General features: G+C 42.8%; 1 protein-coding gene across 1 annotated transcript in view; it reads left to right on the forward strand.

Moving 5' to 3' along the window:
• Window positions 1-16047, forward strand: part of lats2 (large tumor suppressor kinase 2) — a 29003-nt gene that overhangs the window by 8572 nt on the left and 4384 nt on the right. The window contains exons 2-6 of the mRNA XM_015378912.1: window positions 2375-3039; window positions 13008-13140; window positions 13246-14822; window positions 14938-15165; window positions 15249-15603. Coding sequence (XP_015234398.1) covers window positions 2701-3039; window positions 13008-13140; window positions 13246-14822; window positions 14938-15165; window positions 15249-15603 — 2632 coding nt within the window. The 5' untranslated portion in view covers window positions 2375-2700. The remainder of the gene's footprint in view (window positions 1-2374; window positions 3040-13007; window positions 13141-13245; window positions 14823-14937; window positions 15166-15248; window positions 15604-16047) is intronic.

The following is a 16047-nucleotide window of genomic DNA, read 5'->3' on the forward strand; positions in this document are numbered from 1 at the left end:
GTACTGTTGGGGGGGAGAAGCGGTGGGGGGGAGATGTTCATGTTGCTGCGGTCGCAGTCTGGACGTTAGATGTCGCTGAAAATTACACACTTAAGCTTTAATGTTCAGCTTTGCTCTTTAAGGTCACAACATCTCTATTGGATCCAAATCTGGACTTTGACAAGGCAGCTGATTGTTTTTCATTTTGAGAGTTGGACCTGCAGGTGAAAAGTCCTGCTACAGTAGAACCAAAGTGAGCCTTAAGTGAAGGATTGATTGCTGGATGTTGTTCTTCAGGTGTTTTTGGTAAAGAGACTAGATTTCCTGGTTGTCCTACAGCTGTCTGTCAGCCGTAGAGCATCACACACCCACCACCGTGTTACACTGTAGGTTTGTTCCTCTGCCCGATGAGTTACATATGAGTCAACTGAATGATTCAAACCGGCTCTGGATTGAAACCGGTCAAGATGGCTGCCTCTGTTGTTTATTGCGTCATTGATAGTGGACTAACAGCTGAGAGTAATGCTCCTTCTTCCTTTATCGGAGGCCTAATGTTGTATAAGCTCCAGTCTGATGCACTTGTTTGCTGCAGAGTCTCTCTCAGCGCTTCGCGGTCTCTGGGAAAAGTTTTTAACTTTTTTTGGAGGTTGTGCAAAAAGTTTACTCAGCAGACCTCAGCAGACAGGTGAGATGATCAATTATGCATTTGCTGATTTTACAACTGGAAGTAAAACTCCTTCTGATCCCACCTGAACTTGATAAAGTCATTCAGATTAGTCTGTGGGGAAAACCAAAAATGTTTTTCAGTTTTTGTCCTGGACGTCACAAGCCGTGGTTCACATCCACAGAATCAGCAGCTCAAACGTCGTCATCATGTTGGCATGGAATGATATATTTTCTATTGACAAACTTCAATCAACTCAGCATACCTCATTATATAAAAGTATAACAGTATAATGGATGATTGCCTATTAATTTATTTACATTTTAACATCCATTCAGCTGTATTTTAAGCCGATACAAATATTGTCAAATAAAATATTGTGATAGTGTATTAGTTTTTTGTAATACTTTTATGACCATATATTAGTGATTACGGTATTTTTTGTTTTTAGTCAAGAATTAAATGCACAATTTTTCAGTTTTTTTTTTTTTTTTTTTTTCTCACAAAGTAAGATCTACATTCAACAAACAGAATCAACTGTATAAAAACACCCCAACTTCGATTTGTTTAAATGTACTTTAGGAAGTTACAGGATTAATACATGCTTTTTTTTTATCTAAAAAAATAACTTGTGGCACATTTCTGGGCAATATCTGACTACTGACATGATGAGAAATCGTTCTAGTCTTTAAACCGGTGGGTTTCACAACCAGACTTCACTTTCTTAACACAAGGGTTGCATTTATAACATTGTTAACATCCAGGCCCCTATGGATTTGTATCCAAATGTGCTCGACAGTTCCACTGGGAGAAGAACTGAACTTTATCATAATTCTTCCACCGACGTCTTACACAGTTTGAGTAATATTTCTAGATTTAAACGTTGGCTGTCCCGAGCAGATGCAGTTTTTATCCCTTAAGATATTTGATGCAATTAAGCAAATTTGGTTTAGAGAGTTTTTTCCCTCCTGTTATTTACATAATAAATTGTTAAAACCTGAATGTTGATAGAATATTTTTTTATTTTATGCAGTAATAGTCTAACACAGTCTCAAACTCTAAGTGTTCAACCGCTTTGCTCACCCGCAGCCCCGTACAGAAACACGTGCAGCCCTTCCTCATGTCAACTGAACTGCTCTGAAGGAGTAACACTGTCATGGCAGAATTTGGAGTATGTTTCCCCAGATTAGACTGTCAGGTGGTGTAAGATGTCTGTAAACGCTGCAGAGGATTACATCCAGAGGGGCCCATCGTGGGGAAGGCCGCTGAATAGCTGTGACCCCCGGCTGGAGCTCCGTACTCTCACAGGGGTGTTCACCGATGACCGCGCTGCAGAGGAATGCAGTTACTGCGGCTGCAGTTGTGCAACTGCTGCTAAGGTTGAGATTTTATGACCGCGGACATTCCTGAATTATGCACAAGGTATGCACTTAAGCCCCGCTGATATAGAAAGGAACTTGCTGGTTTCCATGTAACGACACCCCCCAACCAGTCCCATGTGGGAGATGTGACATTCTCTGGCTGTCAGCGATGCTTTCGGCCCACATGACCTCATCTTCACGGCACTACATGATGTTCTTTCACTTCAGTCTGTTTTTGTTGTGTTTTTTGTCAGAGGCCATGAGGCCCAATACGTTCCCCTCTCAGTTGAAATTGCTGCATCCTTTTGTTTGGCTCTATTTTGCAGTTTGTTCTAGTCTGCACGTTCTCACCGCATCTTCTCCTCCACAGGCGCAGGTTGGCATCATGGTTTGGCTCCATATTGCTCATTCCAGTGGCTGCATTTCCTGGAATAAGCTGCAACCTGAGCCTTGAGGCTCACACCATGGAAGGCCTGTAGTATCCAGGATCACCTCCCTCTGCCCCGCTAGGAATTAGAAACACAAAGTTGTACAGAAACGACAGAAGGACATCTAAATCTGATCTGAGCTCCTGGAGCTCTCTATCTATTTAGGTCAACTGGGTGGAGAGGCTGCAGTGGAGTGAGTGCCAGAAGTGTGTGGTAGTCTCCCCCACTCCCTTTTTTAGAGTAGGTGCCTCCTCCGGGCGCTGAGGCCATGAGGCCCAAGACATTCCCGGCTGCCCCGTATGTGGGCAACACGCGGCAGAGGCTTCAAGAGATCAAGGAGGGTCTGAAGCAGCCGGCCAAGCTGGTGAGCCAGGCCCTGCACGGCGGCAGCTCCAGGTCCGAGGGGAGCCGGGCCGCCGACTCCAAGAGCGGCAAGGACACCTCCAACCGACAGCAGCAGCTCCGGCCGCCGCAGAAGTTTAACAACTACCAGAACGCCCTGCGGGAGATCCGCCGGTCCCTCATGCCCTTCGCCAACGAGTCTGGGGAGGCTGGAGAGGTGAACAAGCAGATGCTGCAGGAGCTCGTCAACGCTGGCTGCGACCAGGTAAGCCTGACGCGTTTATGTAACCACACAGGAAAACTGCTGAACAATTTAACACAACAACATTCCTATAGTACTGCCCTTTGTTGAAGCTTTTCATCAGGTATATAGCATATACCCGCTACCATTCAGACTGACTTCAGCTCGGTTGACTTCAACCATTAAAACCATCCAGTCTCCTCCCATATGTGAACAATGCTAGGTTGCTATGACAACAAATTTTAGACAGCTTGCTCTTAGAGAGGAGACTGAAAGCCGACCTTTATCATCAAAAGGGTAGATTATCTCAAGGTGATATCTCCCATGATATTAAAACACGTGCAGTTCTTTAATTTATGTAAAAATAATGTAAATCCCTTTATTGTCCCACTACGGGGAAATTCACTCTCTGCATTTGGCCCATTCCCTGCGCACTGCTCTAACCCACAAGGCCAACCCTCCGCTTTGGCTGTCAAAGAGAATGAGAAACTCAATGGATAACAGGAAGGCTGAATGTTTGGCGGCAGACTGACTCTGGGATTCTCTAGGTTTTAAACATACTGGGTGAAAAAGTGTTTAAAACACATCAAAGTGAGAAAAAGGAAAAAGAAGAAATCAGCAGAGCATCAAACGGAAACACAAATTAAAACAGAATTCAGGGAAAGTTGTTTTTTTGTGGCTTGAGGTTCATTTGGCTGAAGTTATAGGACCCTATAGGAGGTGATAACTGCAAATAAACATCCTCCCAGACAGTAAGTGGTGCATTCTCACACTACTACTCTCGTTCTGTAGCGTTCGCCAGCTGATTCAAGGTGTGCTAATGCTAACGGTTAACAGCATTAGCACACCCGAGCCCCCTTCCTTCCTACTTTTGGTTTGAAACTGAGAAATATAGAGTAGAGAAGATGCCAGTTTTCACCTCTAGAATCTGGCAACGCCTGAGATTTGACCTACTTTTCCCTCTGCAGTAGACTTTATTGACGTTTGCAGCATAACCTGAGATAAATGTTTATGTTTTGGAAACATCACAGTTTATTAAACGGTTATTAATGGGCGTGCTCGGTATCTGTGTAGCAGAGGTTAGCGCACACGACCCATGTACAGAGGTCCTTGACCGACCTGGGTTTGATACCAACCTGTGGTTCTTTGCTGCATGTCTCTCCCTCACTTTATATCTTTAGTCAAATGAACACAACTTTGTCTAGATGTATTTTTTTTTTTAAGTTGATAATTTAAAATGAAACATTGCAGATATGATCTTTAAATTATAGAATGGTTTAAAAAGAAGTCTTCAAAGAATGTCACAATTCTTTTTTCTTTAATCTTTCATTAAAAGAAAGCGCTTTTATTAGCTCCATTTGTTTAAAATTCTCACTTCTTAAAAATAAAGCTTGTTAAAATGATTCAGATCTAAACTCAAGACCAAAATATCCAAGCCAGTAAATGATAACGCCTTATGAACTTTCTGTGTGGTTAGCAGAACTGAAGCAACTTTTTGCTAACTAGATAACATCTAAGGGGGCCTGCAGCAGCCAAAATACCTCAGACACTCTGTATCTCTTATATTTCAGTGAATATTTTTGGAGCTTCTTTGTGGATTCCATGGTTATGTCTAAACATAGAAAAATCATTGGACCTTTTTCTCAAACTAGAGGCTGTGTTTCGATGACTTGGATCATATCCTCTCAGATGTTTCTTCAAAGTACAATAAAAGCGCACCCCATTAGCACTCATGTTACGTAACCAGTGTTTAAATGGTCACATATCAGGTGAGATTTTGTTAAAGGGGATGTTTGGCATGCACAAGCTAGGCAACATTCTAGTTTCTATTACTCTATGTATACTGTATTTATTAGTTTTTTGTTTATTTTTTTGTAGCATTTTCTCCTTTGGAAATGTAGAAATTTAAACTTGATTGAGGGGGAACTGAGCTGAGACTGTCCCAGGAAAATGCTGTTAGTCCTGTTGAGATCTGGGGCATCTGTGGCTAAAAATCCTTGTGATTGAGCGTTGGTATGTGAAAAATGCCCCCACTCAAGCCTGTCACAGAAAGGCAGCACAGAAGAAGAGGAGCGGGCTAAATGTCTGCAGATTATCACACACAGAGACGTTCTGTTTGTTTTCTGATTGTGGGACCTTTGCTCTGAGTCTTTATGTCCACATCTGTGGATCTGTTGTTTTTAAATCCGGTACTTTCATATAGGAAATAAAAAAAAATTTCTTTTGTACTAAATGATGTAAAGATGCTCTGCACCAGCTCACAGTGCATTGAAAATTACATGTTTCCTATTAATTGTCACCTGGATGTCGTGCTTGATTAGCAGTAGATTTGAGGCAGTAGTACAATGACGGGGATCCTTGAAGGTTGGTTGTGTAGCTTCTTCTGGCTTCATGGTCTGAAATCGACCCTTATGAAGGCTGCAAAAAATCCTCAGAAGTTGATGCATATCTTTGCTGAATCACAGCCTAGAGCAGGATTTCGTTTTGACCGTTCCTTTCGCTCCTATTTTGGCTTCTATAGTGGCCTAGTTTTTCTCTGGACATCTTGAAGGTTTTTCTTCTTCTGAGCTCTAAAGTATCAGACTTAGTTTTTTTAAACTTAACTTCCACATTGTTCTTTTTACAAACCTAAATTGTTCTCTGCCAAACTCAGAAAAATCTACTTGTGAGCTTTTATGACGTTTTTAATTTTACTCATTATAATCTGCGATTGGACGGAAGCTTTAAAGGGGTCATAGAATGCAAAGCCGAGTTTACATTGTCAGATGAATAACGATAGTTCAGTGGGTGAAATGGACGTACAGAGAAGTTCAAATTCTCCTTTCCACCTCCTTTCTCTGCAAATCTCACAATTCCAAACTTCCACCATAAAACGGGCGAATTCAAGCGAAACACTGAGTTGACGTAAACTCAGGGATGTTGACTTATTTGGTTCTGGCCTGTACTTTTGTCACGCTCCGAAAAATTGACATACAGACCGGCCCACTGGTTCACTGGCCAAAGGGAGAGAGGGAGGGGGGTCGCAGGTCCAGGGTCAATGATAAAGAAACAAAATGTTCCAAATAGCTTTTTTTTCTCCTTTTTTATTTTATTTGTTTTTGCAGATCACATTGTTTTCAGTTTTAGGGGTGGGCTTACCTTTGGATGGATGTGCGTAGATTCATTTCTATTTGTCTCCATGGATGTCAGCAAAAAGATTTTTATTGGTCAAAATGCGCCTAAAGAGCGAGCGTTGGCATTGGCTTAAGTGAAGAAAATGCAATCACTGAAACACAGTTAGCAGAGAATTCAATTTGTAAACCTAGAAAAGTCTGGAAAAAAAGCCAAAAATTAAAATCTAAAATAAAAAAAAGATAAAAATAAAAAAATATATCTAAAATCAATAAAAAAAAGAAAAATGAGAAGATTAAGATTTTTTAAATTTCCTTTTATAAAACATGTAAATTCTGCCAGCTGACCAGCAGTGCTGGGTTATTTTATTTCATGAAGCATGATTGAAAAAGGTATCTCGGTAAAAAAGCAAGCCAAGGGAATAAATGAACAGCTTAGCAGTTCAGAAACGATACGTTTCCAAAATGTTTCAACACGTGGAACCAGCAGATGCCTGGTTAGGTTTAGCCTGGTTTCCTTTTTTTGGGTGCTGGTTTGTGGGTGCAGAAAAGAGGAACAAAAATCTCCACAAAAAAAAAAAAACAAATATTTAAGGAAATCAATTTAAAAAAGTCTATACATCATTTGAAAATAATTAATAGTTACAACCCCAGTTTATTGCTCTAAAAGAAACAGACATTTTGCAACAGCCTACTGCACATTTTGCAAAAAAAACAACAGTACCCAGGAGTAGAATAATTTAATACATATTTTGCTATGGATAGGCCAGTGTTAGGGCCTGTGATACCCTGACTGCATTAATGCCATTTTCAAAATCCTTTCAGTACAAAGGATTTCAATCAAACCTATTTATTCCTTTTTTTGAGCAACTGACAAAAAAACAATCTGAGAGACACAGGTCTACAGGAAAAAACAGAGTCAAACACCCATCGGTGGAGTCTGAGAGACGGTCTAGAGACAGAGGAAGAGGAGGAGAGGCGACATGTTGGGTGGTGACTGGACTGGAGCAGGAGGAACTGTTCCTCCCTGCTGCCATTGAATATCCCCTTCCTGTTTGGACCGACTGAGCCGGCCTTGATCTGCTCCATTCATATGGTGCCTGCAATGGGGGGGGTCAGTCAGCAGCAGAGGAATTGCAACCTGTAAACTTTTTTACACACGACTGAAAATGATGGATAAGCAACAAAGTCAGTGATTATTTTAGAGCAAACTAAGTCTCTATTGTTTTAGATTAAATCTTTCATTTTAAACATATGAGATGTAGAAAAAAACACTTTTATTACACATTTGAATGAGTTGCAGCTGGCAAAATGTCAAATATACAAACATATACATGTAAATATTTATATTTTATTATGAAAAAAAGTTGATCCTTTGGAAAAGTTGTTTGTATTTAATGTTTAAAACATTTTTAGTGTATATTTTGTTGAGTATTAGTTGATTATTTCTGTAATTGATTACTCTGATTAATGTTTTCAGCTTACATTTAACTTTTTCCCCTTAGTGTTCAGTTTTAGTCTTTTAGTTTACTGGTTTAGTTTGTTTTTAATCAGACTATAAATATTTCCAAACAGACAGATTTGTGTTTCTCTGAGGTAAATTGTTGACCGCTTTTCATTGGTACCGGATCTCCAGCGTGATTTGATGGTTTATAACAGAGTCGCAAATGTTTTTGACACATCCTCTTAAGATGGTTCCTCATTTTTCAGCCGAGTTCCAATCAGCTGCTATCAGCTTTCCTACAGATCCAGCTGCAGATTATATACCAGTGTGACATGTTGCATAATCCTCTTTTTTTTTTTTTTTATGGAGGAAATGTTTTTTGGGGGGTGTAGAGGGTAGGGTTGGGATCCCAAACGGCAAGATGACAAGGAAATACAGGAAGTGAGGGGAGGGGGGTGCTTTTGATCACTTTTTTTTAACACCTCCTGTCAACATTCAGAGCTGTAACCTTATGGACCTCTAGCTGCCTTTGCAGGATGAACTGTCGCCCCGGTAGGAATTTGGTTCCCACTCAGCATTTAAAGGCATTCAGCGAATGATTTAACAGAGATTGTGGAGCTTTTATGCAACAATGAGGCCAACAGGACATGGCTGGGGTGGGTGGCTCTCCCTATAATAACATGTAATACTTTAAACATCTCTCTGCACATGTTTGGGCTGCTGGCCACAATAACAAGGAAGAGAGGCAGAGAGACCGTACCTCCTAGTGCATCCCATCTGGACTCCTGATTGGCCTGCAAGTGGCTTTGATTTCCTGGGTCCAGAGCTGGAATGTGTGTCTGAACTGGGTCAGTACGAAGGCCAATATCCAGAACGCTGGGAACATGTTTTTCAAAGACTGCAGTCCAGGGATTGTGTAGAGGTTGCAGCCTGGTGTTTGGCGTTTGGGAGAACTTGGCGTTTCGTTGCTCTCAGACCGCCGTCACGAAGGTGTAAATGTGGCCCGGGTATTTTCAAATGTGAGAGAGAAAGAAGAGATCCAGATGGAGACGGCCTGAACTCTTGCTTCCTGCTCCAAGGAATTCAAGCAGACACATCTGTCGCCATGACGATCTCCACAATGAGCTGGGAGGTGGAGCCGGCTGGGGAGGGGGCTGGACCTGATTAAACACAGATTATGGAGATAAAGCGTCTAAAGATTGTGAAACTTTTATTTAACTTCTGCCGCGTCCAAACCCTGAGAGAACACGGCCATGTTGATTAGTTTATAACCCAGAAGTATTTGGGCCACAAGGTATCATCCATTCTAGAAAATGTTAAAGAAAGTCAGTCAAATATCAATTTAAACAAACAAAAATAGTAGCAAATTAAACTAAACATTAACAATGGATAGCGAATGGATTAATGCGCTCAAGTGCGCTGATGCATTGGTTCCCAAACTTCCACTTTTGTTTACAAGTTTTTGCTCCCCCTCAGTCTCTAACCTCGCTCCAACCTTTTAAACCCTTTTAGGTTTAACTGTTTATTCTATTGTGTAACAGAATCTGACATTGCTATCAATAACTAAAAGCCCCTAAAACTCAGTCACTACTCCATTTCTACAACACCCCCTTCATTTAAACCCAGGAACAATCGGGTTTTAGTGGCATTGGGAACAACTCACTGAAAGACATGTCTTGGATTTATCCAATTCTACCAACAACTGTGTCTTTCGAGATGAGAACTGGGGTTTGAAGTACGTACTCCCGAAATCCCGAAGCTTTACCGTTGCAGTCTCTGCAAATCACATGAGTCATGTCAAGCCCTTTCTTACCCGGGCTGGGTTGAAGGTATAATCCAAAGTGTTTCCAAATGGTTGCTTTTAAAGAATGTTGAGGCGGTTGAATTTCTTTTTACTTTAGCGGCAACAAACACAGTAGCTCACACAACACTACACACCACTCTGTAGCCTGCTAGTCTAACGCTTGCATGCCTGTGCATAGCTCACGCTGCTCATTGGTTTCGCCAAACACCACGGTGCCTGATAAGGCACATCCACACAAAAAAATTGTTTTTAAAGAAAATGAGAATCAATTCTGAATCTTTAAATGTTAGAAACGCGATTTGAGCTCAAATCGATTTTTTTCTTCACCCCGACTAAAGACCAGACTGAAGAAATGAAATGACCCCTTTGATGAAGTCAGGATTCAGCCAAAAGTTCACATGTATAATAAATGCTCATACCAGCATTTCTTATTAAAAATACACAAACTCCTCTCTGTATGAATTTTGAAGTTTCTGTGGGTGCTGATTTAAAGCCAGAAGGCCCCAATATGTCACAACCATGAGCTTATGCTGTATCTCTGCTCTCCAACTTTTCATGGCCCTGTAGATTCTCTCCTCCTCACGTGTGCACTGCAAAATATTGAAATGTAAGTCAATCTTTCTTTAAAAAAATAAAGAAAAAAAACAGTTTTATTTAAAGTGCATGATATGTAATTTTAACAGTAAAAATACTCCTTCCATTGCCAGATCATCTTAATAACCTACTCAAATTAGGGTAAATACACTTATCTGAAGAGATTTTTACTCATTTATCGATGGTTTTTGCAGTGTGGATGTTTCTGTGAACCCATTTCGAGGGAGGAACCAACCTGAGTAACTGTTTTTCAGGAAATCCTGCCGCTTGAGACAGTACTGTTATCTTCCTAGTTACGGCTAGTATCGTTAGGTTAACATTCTTTTCTTAAAGAGTTTAGTTAGGTGAGGTCCTTATCCTCATCCTTATATAACTTGGTTTAACACAGTTATTAATGTCCTGACAGCTGCAGCAATATGCCCTAAAATAGTTAATGTTAAATTTAGATTTTCATACTGTTGATTGTAGTTGTTGTATCCTGCTTTTGCAGAATGAAAAAGTATATTGATCATGCCAAAAAAAGTTAAAAAAACGATCGTCTGGACTTTGTTTTCTAGTTTGAAGATGTTTCGCTTCCCCTCCAGGAAGCTTTTTCCAATTAAAAATATCAGAAATAGTGTTGAGTTTGTGGCTTTATAGAGTGGACTAAAACCAAAGCCTATTTTGGGCTTAAAAAAACCCTCCAAAACAAGACTCAATGCTATTTCTGACATTTTGAATTGAAAAAGCTTCCTGGATGGGAAGAGAAACCTCTTCAGACTTGGAAGCAAAGTCCGGGGGATTGTTCTTTTTTTACTTTTTTTGAATGACTCTGACCTGGATAATTGGTCATGTTTTATTAGTACGACATCCCCCCCATCTACGCGGTGTTTCTCAGATCCCTTCTCAGTTTCTTATTGTAGATTAAAGCCCATATCGAAGTAAGCATTTCCTGCAATCACTGCCTTTTCAGAAAATATAAAAAAAGTCCAGAGACTCTTGTTTGGTCTCTTTAACCTTTGAAACAGATCGCCACAGAGAGAAGAGGAACGTGGCTAAAAACACGGAGGGAAAGGACAAAATGTGACTGTAGGGCGGCTCTGGCAGCCAGCGCTCTCCTCGGTCCACGCAGGAATGCAGCTCACACACACACATGCATGAACACACAGGAAGCCGAGTATAAACACTGCTGTGTGGGTACACGGCCAGAGCTGGGCTTTGAGATTTAAAGGTGTGGGGAGGGGTCATGCAGCATAATGATGGACCCTGTCCTGCTAACACTTTATAGGAAGCCTAGAGAAAGCTCGGCCTTGGCATTTCCTGGCTTCCTGAGCTGACTATCCGTACATTTGCTGCTTTAAAATGGTTTATATTTGCTTTAGTTTCCTGCTGACCATCTCAGGCTGGCAGTCGGGCTCAGGAATAGTAGAAAGTCTGGGGCGGGGATAGTCTCATTTCTTCATTGTGCCAGTTATTTTCCTCGACATTCTCCTTGCAATTCTACTATAGAAAATGTATTTTAAGGCATATGTTTATTTATCAATCTTGTTTGAGGAGCTGCTGTTCTGACCGCGGCCAGCAGGGGAACCAGAGCCAGTTTTTTGTTGGTTTTTTTTTTGGTTGTTTCACAGCAGCCGGGCAGGAGTCTTCGTTGAAATGTGCCTGCTGTGAGATCATATGCCATTTGAGGGGATTTCCTCACCTGGGTGTGGTCAAACATTTCCTGCCGTCTCACACTCTGCCTCTCTGTTTGTTTACTGTTGTTAAAGAGACATGAAAGCATCACTATGTAGATAATCCTCATCATTTCAAACATTTAAAGATTCTTTTTATGTAGAAATTCCAGTCATTGAAACTCAAAACACTCAAAAAGGGTTTAAAAGGTGAAGAAACAAAGGGAGGGGGCTTTAAGATGTATATTTTTTGTTTTGATTTCAAGCTGAATAGAGCTGCTGTTTACTAGGAAAAATGTTAATGTTTTTTATTTAATATTGAAAAGAAAAATACTTTAGTACACAGAAAAAAGAACTTTGGAAGATCAACTTCCACAAGTTTAATACAATCAGAAACTTTTTGTTGAGGCTTATAAATAACACCAACTTATTTTCTGCCTTTCAAAGCAGCTACTGAAGGATCCAAGATTTCTTTTTTTTTTTTTTAAGTTGTAGTGCTGCTGACTAATATTTCAGGGTTTCCACTGGTCATTAAAAGTTATTATATTATTATTTTTCAAATGAAGGCCTTAATTGGCATTAAAATTCATTAAATATGGTTATTGTGGCATTAAAAATGCTTTCGTTCAAAAAACAACAACAAATGTTTATAAAAACAATTTTCTCAGACATATGATATCACTATATATTTGCACAGATCTTCTCCAGGTAGTACATAGAAAGCTGTATGTTTGCAAAAGAAGCTTGAGTTCAAGAAAAAGCTAGAGAATGGGGAAAATGCTAATTTCAACAAAAGTGGCTGGAAAAGGAGGAATTCGGGACATGGCTGCAGCCTGTCGACGGGTGCTTTTTGGTGGCATTAAAATTATTTCTAAGAGCTTTAAAAGAGCATTAAAAAGCATGATGTTTGTGTTTGTCATCATGAAACTGATGAACTTGATAAGGAAAAGAATGACGGTGTATGACATTGCATAGAAATCAGTTTGCTTCCACAAATGTTTTTTCTGGCGTCTCAGGGATATTTTAAATGTCTGATCTGCAGGTTTTCAGCTTTTACGCTCATCCAGAAGTTGAAGCTTCAACAAAAACATAAGTTGTAGGGCAGCCAAACTCGGTTTAGTGCCACATGTTAAAATGTTGCAGAATTAAATGCATCAAGTCATCAACAAAGAAAGCGGCGACCTTGGGGGGAAAAAATGACTCACTTCTAACAGTAAGAAATTTGAAGCAAAACTTGAACTATCTGAAGTATTGTATCTTTATGTCCAGAAAACCTGGAAATATTTGAGTTTCAGTGTGTCACTTTGTTGTTTTTTTTTTGTGTGTGTTTTTTGTTAAAATGTTTGACTTGTTGCTCCAAGACTGATTTTTGTGTGAACATTTCACAGGAAATGGCAGTGCGGGCGCTGAAGCAAACTGGAAGCAGAAATATTGAAGCAGCCTTGGAGTACATCAGTAAAATGGGTTACCTGGACCCGCGCACCGAGCTCATCGTCCGGGTCATTAAGCAGACGTCACCCGGTACGGAAACGGCAACTCTGACCAGTCGTTTGTTTTCACTGTATCAGTTAATTGAAAAAAAGAAAAAAAACGGGATTGATTTGTGCAATTTGTCTGCTGCTACAGGAAAAGCTGGCGTGCCGAACACCATGGACCACCGTCCCACATTAGAGGTTTCGGGTGAGGGAGGCGCCATGCCTCCATACCACCAGATGGGGGCTCCGATGTATGACGGGGCGGCAGGTTATGGCCCAGAGAGTGACATGACCAGAGCCTATATGGGGGCTTCTCCTGTTATGAACTACATGATTCCCCCATCGAGTGCAGCTCAGGGCGCTGCCATGGCCAACCCCATGGGGCGACCTCCCAGTATCGGCAGCTATCCGCCAGTGATGCCTACCCAAAGCAACCCAGGCAGCGCCATGTACCCACCGGGCGCCCCACAGAAGGCCTACCCCAGCAGCATGGAGCAGCATGGGCCCATGATGAGCTACAACGTCCCTGGGCAGCCGCTGCAGCTCCAGCCGCAGCCACCAGGGGGACCTGTCCCAGGTCCGCACTACGACTACGGTCACGCTAGGCAGCACATGATGGAACCCGCAGGCTATGGGGTCAAGAGGACCCCCTCTTTCCAGAACAAGATGCAACCACCCCCTATGGGGCCCCCTGACAATTACGTCAACATGCAGGGAAAGGGGGCCATGGCCCAGAACGGGTCAGGAGGCGGAGGATACCCGGCCAATCTGTACCTTACGTCTCACTCTCATCCCCGCCAGGCGAGCCCCACGTCCCACCAGGTCCACATGATGTCTCGTTCCCCGGGCGGAGTGCCACCCATGGCCCCCGAATACCCAGACCTGATGACACCCTCCAGAGCCAGCCTCAACCTGGACCTGTACGAGCACCACTGGGCCGGCCCGCCGGGTGCTGAAGGGAATCCAGCGGCCCGTCAGCCCCAGGGCCCGTTTAGGGGGGAGGTACGTGTCCCCAGCAGAACAAATTCCTTCAACAGTCGTTCTGCTCCAAATGGTGTTAGACCGCCGATGGCTGTGCCTCCTGCAGCCGGGAAGCAGGAGTCCTCGTTGGGCCCCCCTAACACCATCACAGCTGTAACATCCCCCCCCATCCAACAGCCAGTCAAAAGTATCCGAGTGATGAGGCCTGAGCCCAAAACGGCGGTGGGCCCGTGCCATCCTGGCTGGATGACAGCTCAGGCTCAGGATGCAGCAGAACCCCTGCCCTACATGCCGGAGGAGACCTACCCATTGGAGCCTGCCCAGGAGCCCCGCTGCCCTCCCCCACCTTACCCAAAGAATCTGCTCATGCCCGGAGCAGCGGGGGATCCAGGGGTTCTGGAAGGAGCCGGAGCCAGCGGTCCAGACCTCAACAATCCCGCTGCCAGAGGCGCACGGGCCGGCAGTGGCGGTAGCGGGAGCAGCGGGAAGAATGAGGACAGCCAGCAGGTTAAAGAGAAGCCCAAGATGGGGAAGGGAGAAAAAGCAGTAAAAGACAAGAAGCAGATCCAGACGTCGCCCGTTCCCCTCAGGAAGAACGGGCGAGATGAGGAGAAGAGAGAGTCCCGCATCAAAACCTACTCTCCCTTCGCCTTCAAGTTCTACATGGAGCAGCATATCGAGAATGTGATGAAGACCTACCAGCAGAAACTGAACCGGAGGCTGCAGCTGGAGCAGGAGATGTCCAAGGTGAAGCAACGCTTTCTCTCTCTTTTTATTTTTACTAAATGTAAAATCTAAAACATCCAAAGAAATGAAGGTTTGGAAAACTGTTTTAATCTCTAATGGTTCCGTTTGTGGCTAGGCTGGGCTGTCGGAGGCAGAGCAGGAGCAGATGAGGAAGATGCTGAACCAAAAGGAGTCCAACTACAACAGGCTACGTCGGGCCAAAATGGACAAGTCAATGTTTATAAAGATCAAGACCCTGGGCATCGGCGCCTTCGGTGAAGTGTGCCTTACACGAAAAGTCGACACCGGTGCACTTTACGCCATGAAAACGCTGCGCAAGAAAGATGTCCTCAACCGTAACCAGGTGATTTAAAGCATTTGCCGTTTTCCTCCTCCGTCCTTCAGGTGAAGGATTTTGCTAACTGTCAGCGGCTGTCTGGTTTTCAGGTGGCCCATGTGAAGGCGGAGCGGGACATCCTAGCTGAGGCGGACAACGAGTGGGTGGTGCGTCTCTACTACTCCTTCCAGGACCGCGACAGCCTCTACTTCGTCATGGATTATATCCCCGGGGGAGACATGATGAGCCTTCTGATCCGGATGGGCGTCTTCCCAGAAACCCTGGCGCGCTTCTACGTGGCCGAGCTCACGTTGGCCATTGAGAGCGTCCACAAGATGGGTTTCATCCACCGCGACATCAAACCAGACAACATCCTCATCGACTTGGACGGTCACATCAAGCTGACGGACTTCGGCCTGTGCACAGGCTTCCGCTGGACGCACAACTCAAAGTACTACCAGAAAGGTAGAGAGCAGAACCCTCTTAATTGGGATTATTTTGATCATTAATCCACAGATTAACACTAGAACTCCCAAGGCCGTCATTTTGACGGTTCTGAGATTTTAAAGGGAAAGAACTTTAGTTACATTAATCATATGTTGCTCATGTTAACTGACTTTTCCGATTTCTATATTTCCTTCATTTCACATTGTTTTTTTTTTTTTATAAAATAAAAATTTAAGAAATTATTTATGTTAATTCTACCTTGATCTCCCACAGCCATCGTTTTGACGGCTCTATTAGTTGCTTTTTAAATTCTTCCCACAGTTGATTGACATTCGGTACCGTTGCTGCCGTTGGCTAATAACGGAAAATGGCTTTCAGTAGAAATCTAACCGCAAACAGGGATTTAGAAATGCTTCAAAATATTGATGATGGCGGAGAGGGAGAGACTGATGAGGAGGACTG

The sequence above is a fragment of the Cyprinodon variegatus genome, unplaced genomic scaffold (assembly GCF_000732505.1).
Source record: "Cyprinodon variegatus isolate N-32 unplaced genomic scaffold, C_variegatus-1.0 Scaffold181, whole genome shotgun sequence".
NCBI classification, from domain to species: domain Eukaryota; kingdom Metazoa; phylum Chordata; class Actinopteri; order Cyprinodontiformes; family Cyprinodontidae; genus Cyprinodon; species Cyprinodon variegatus.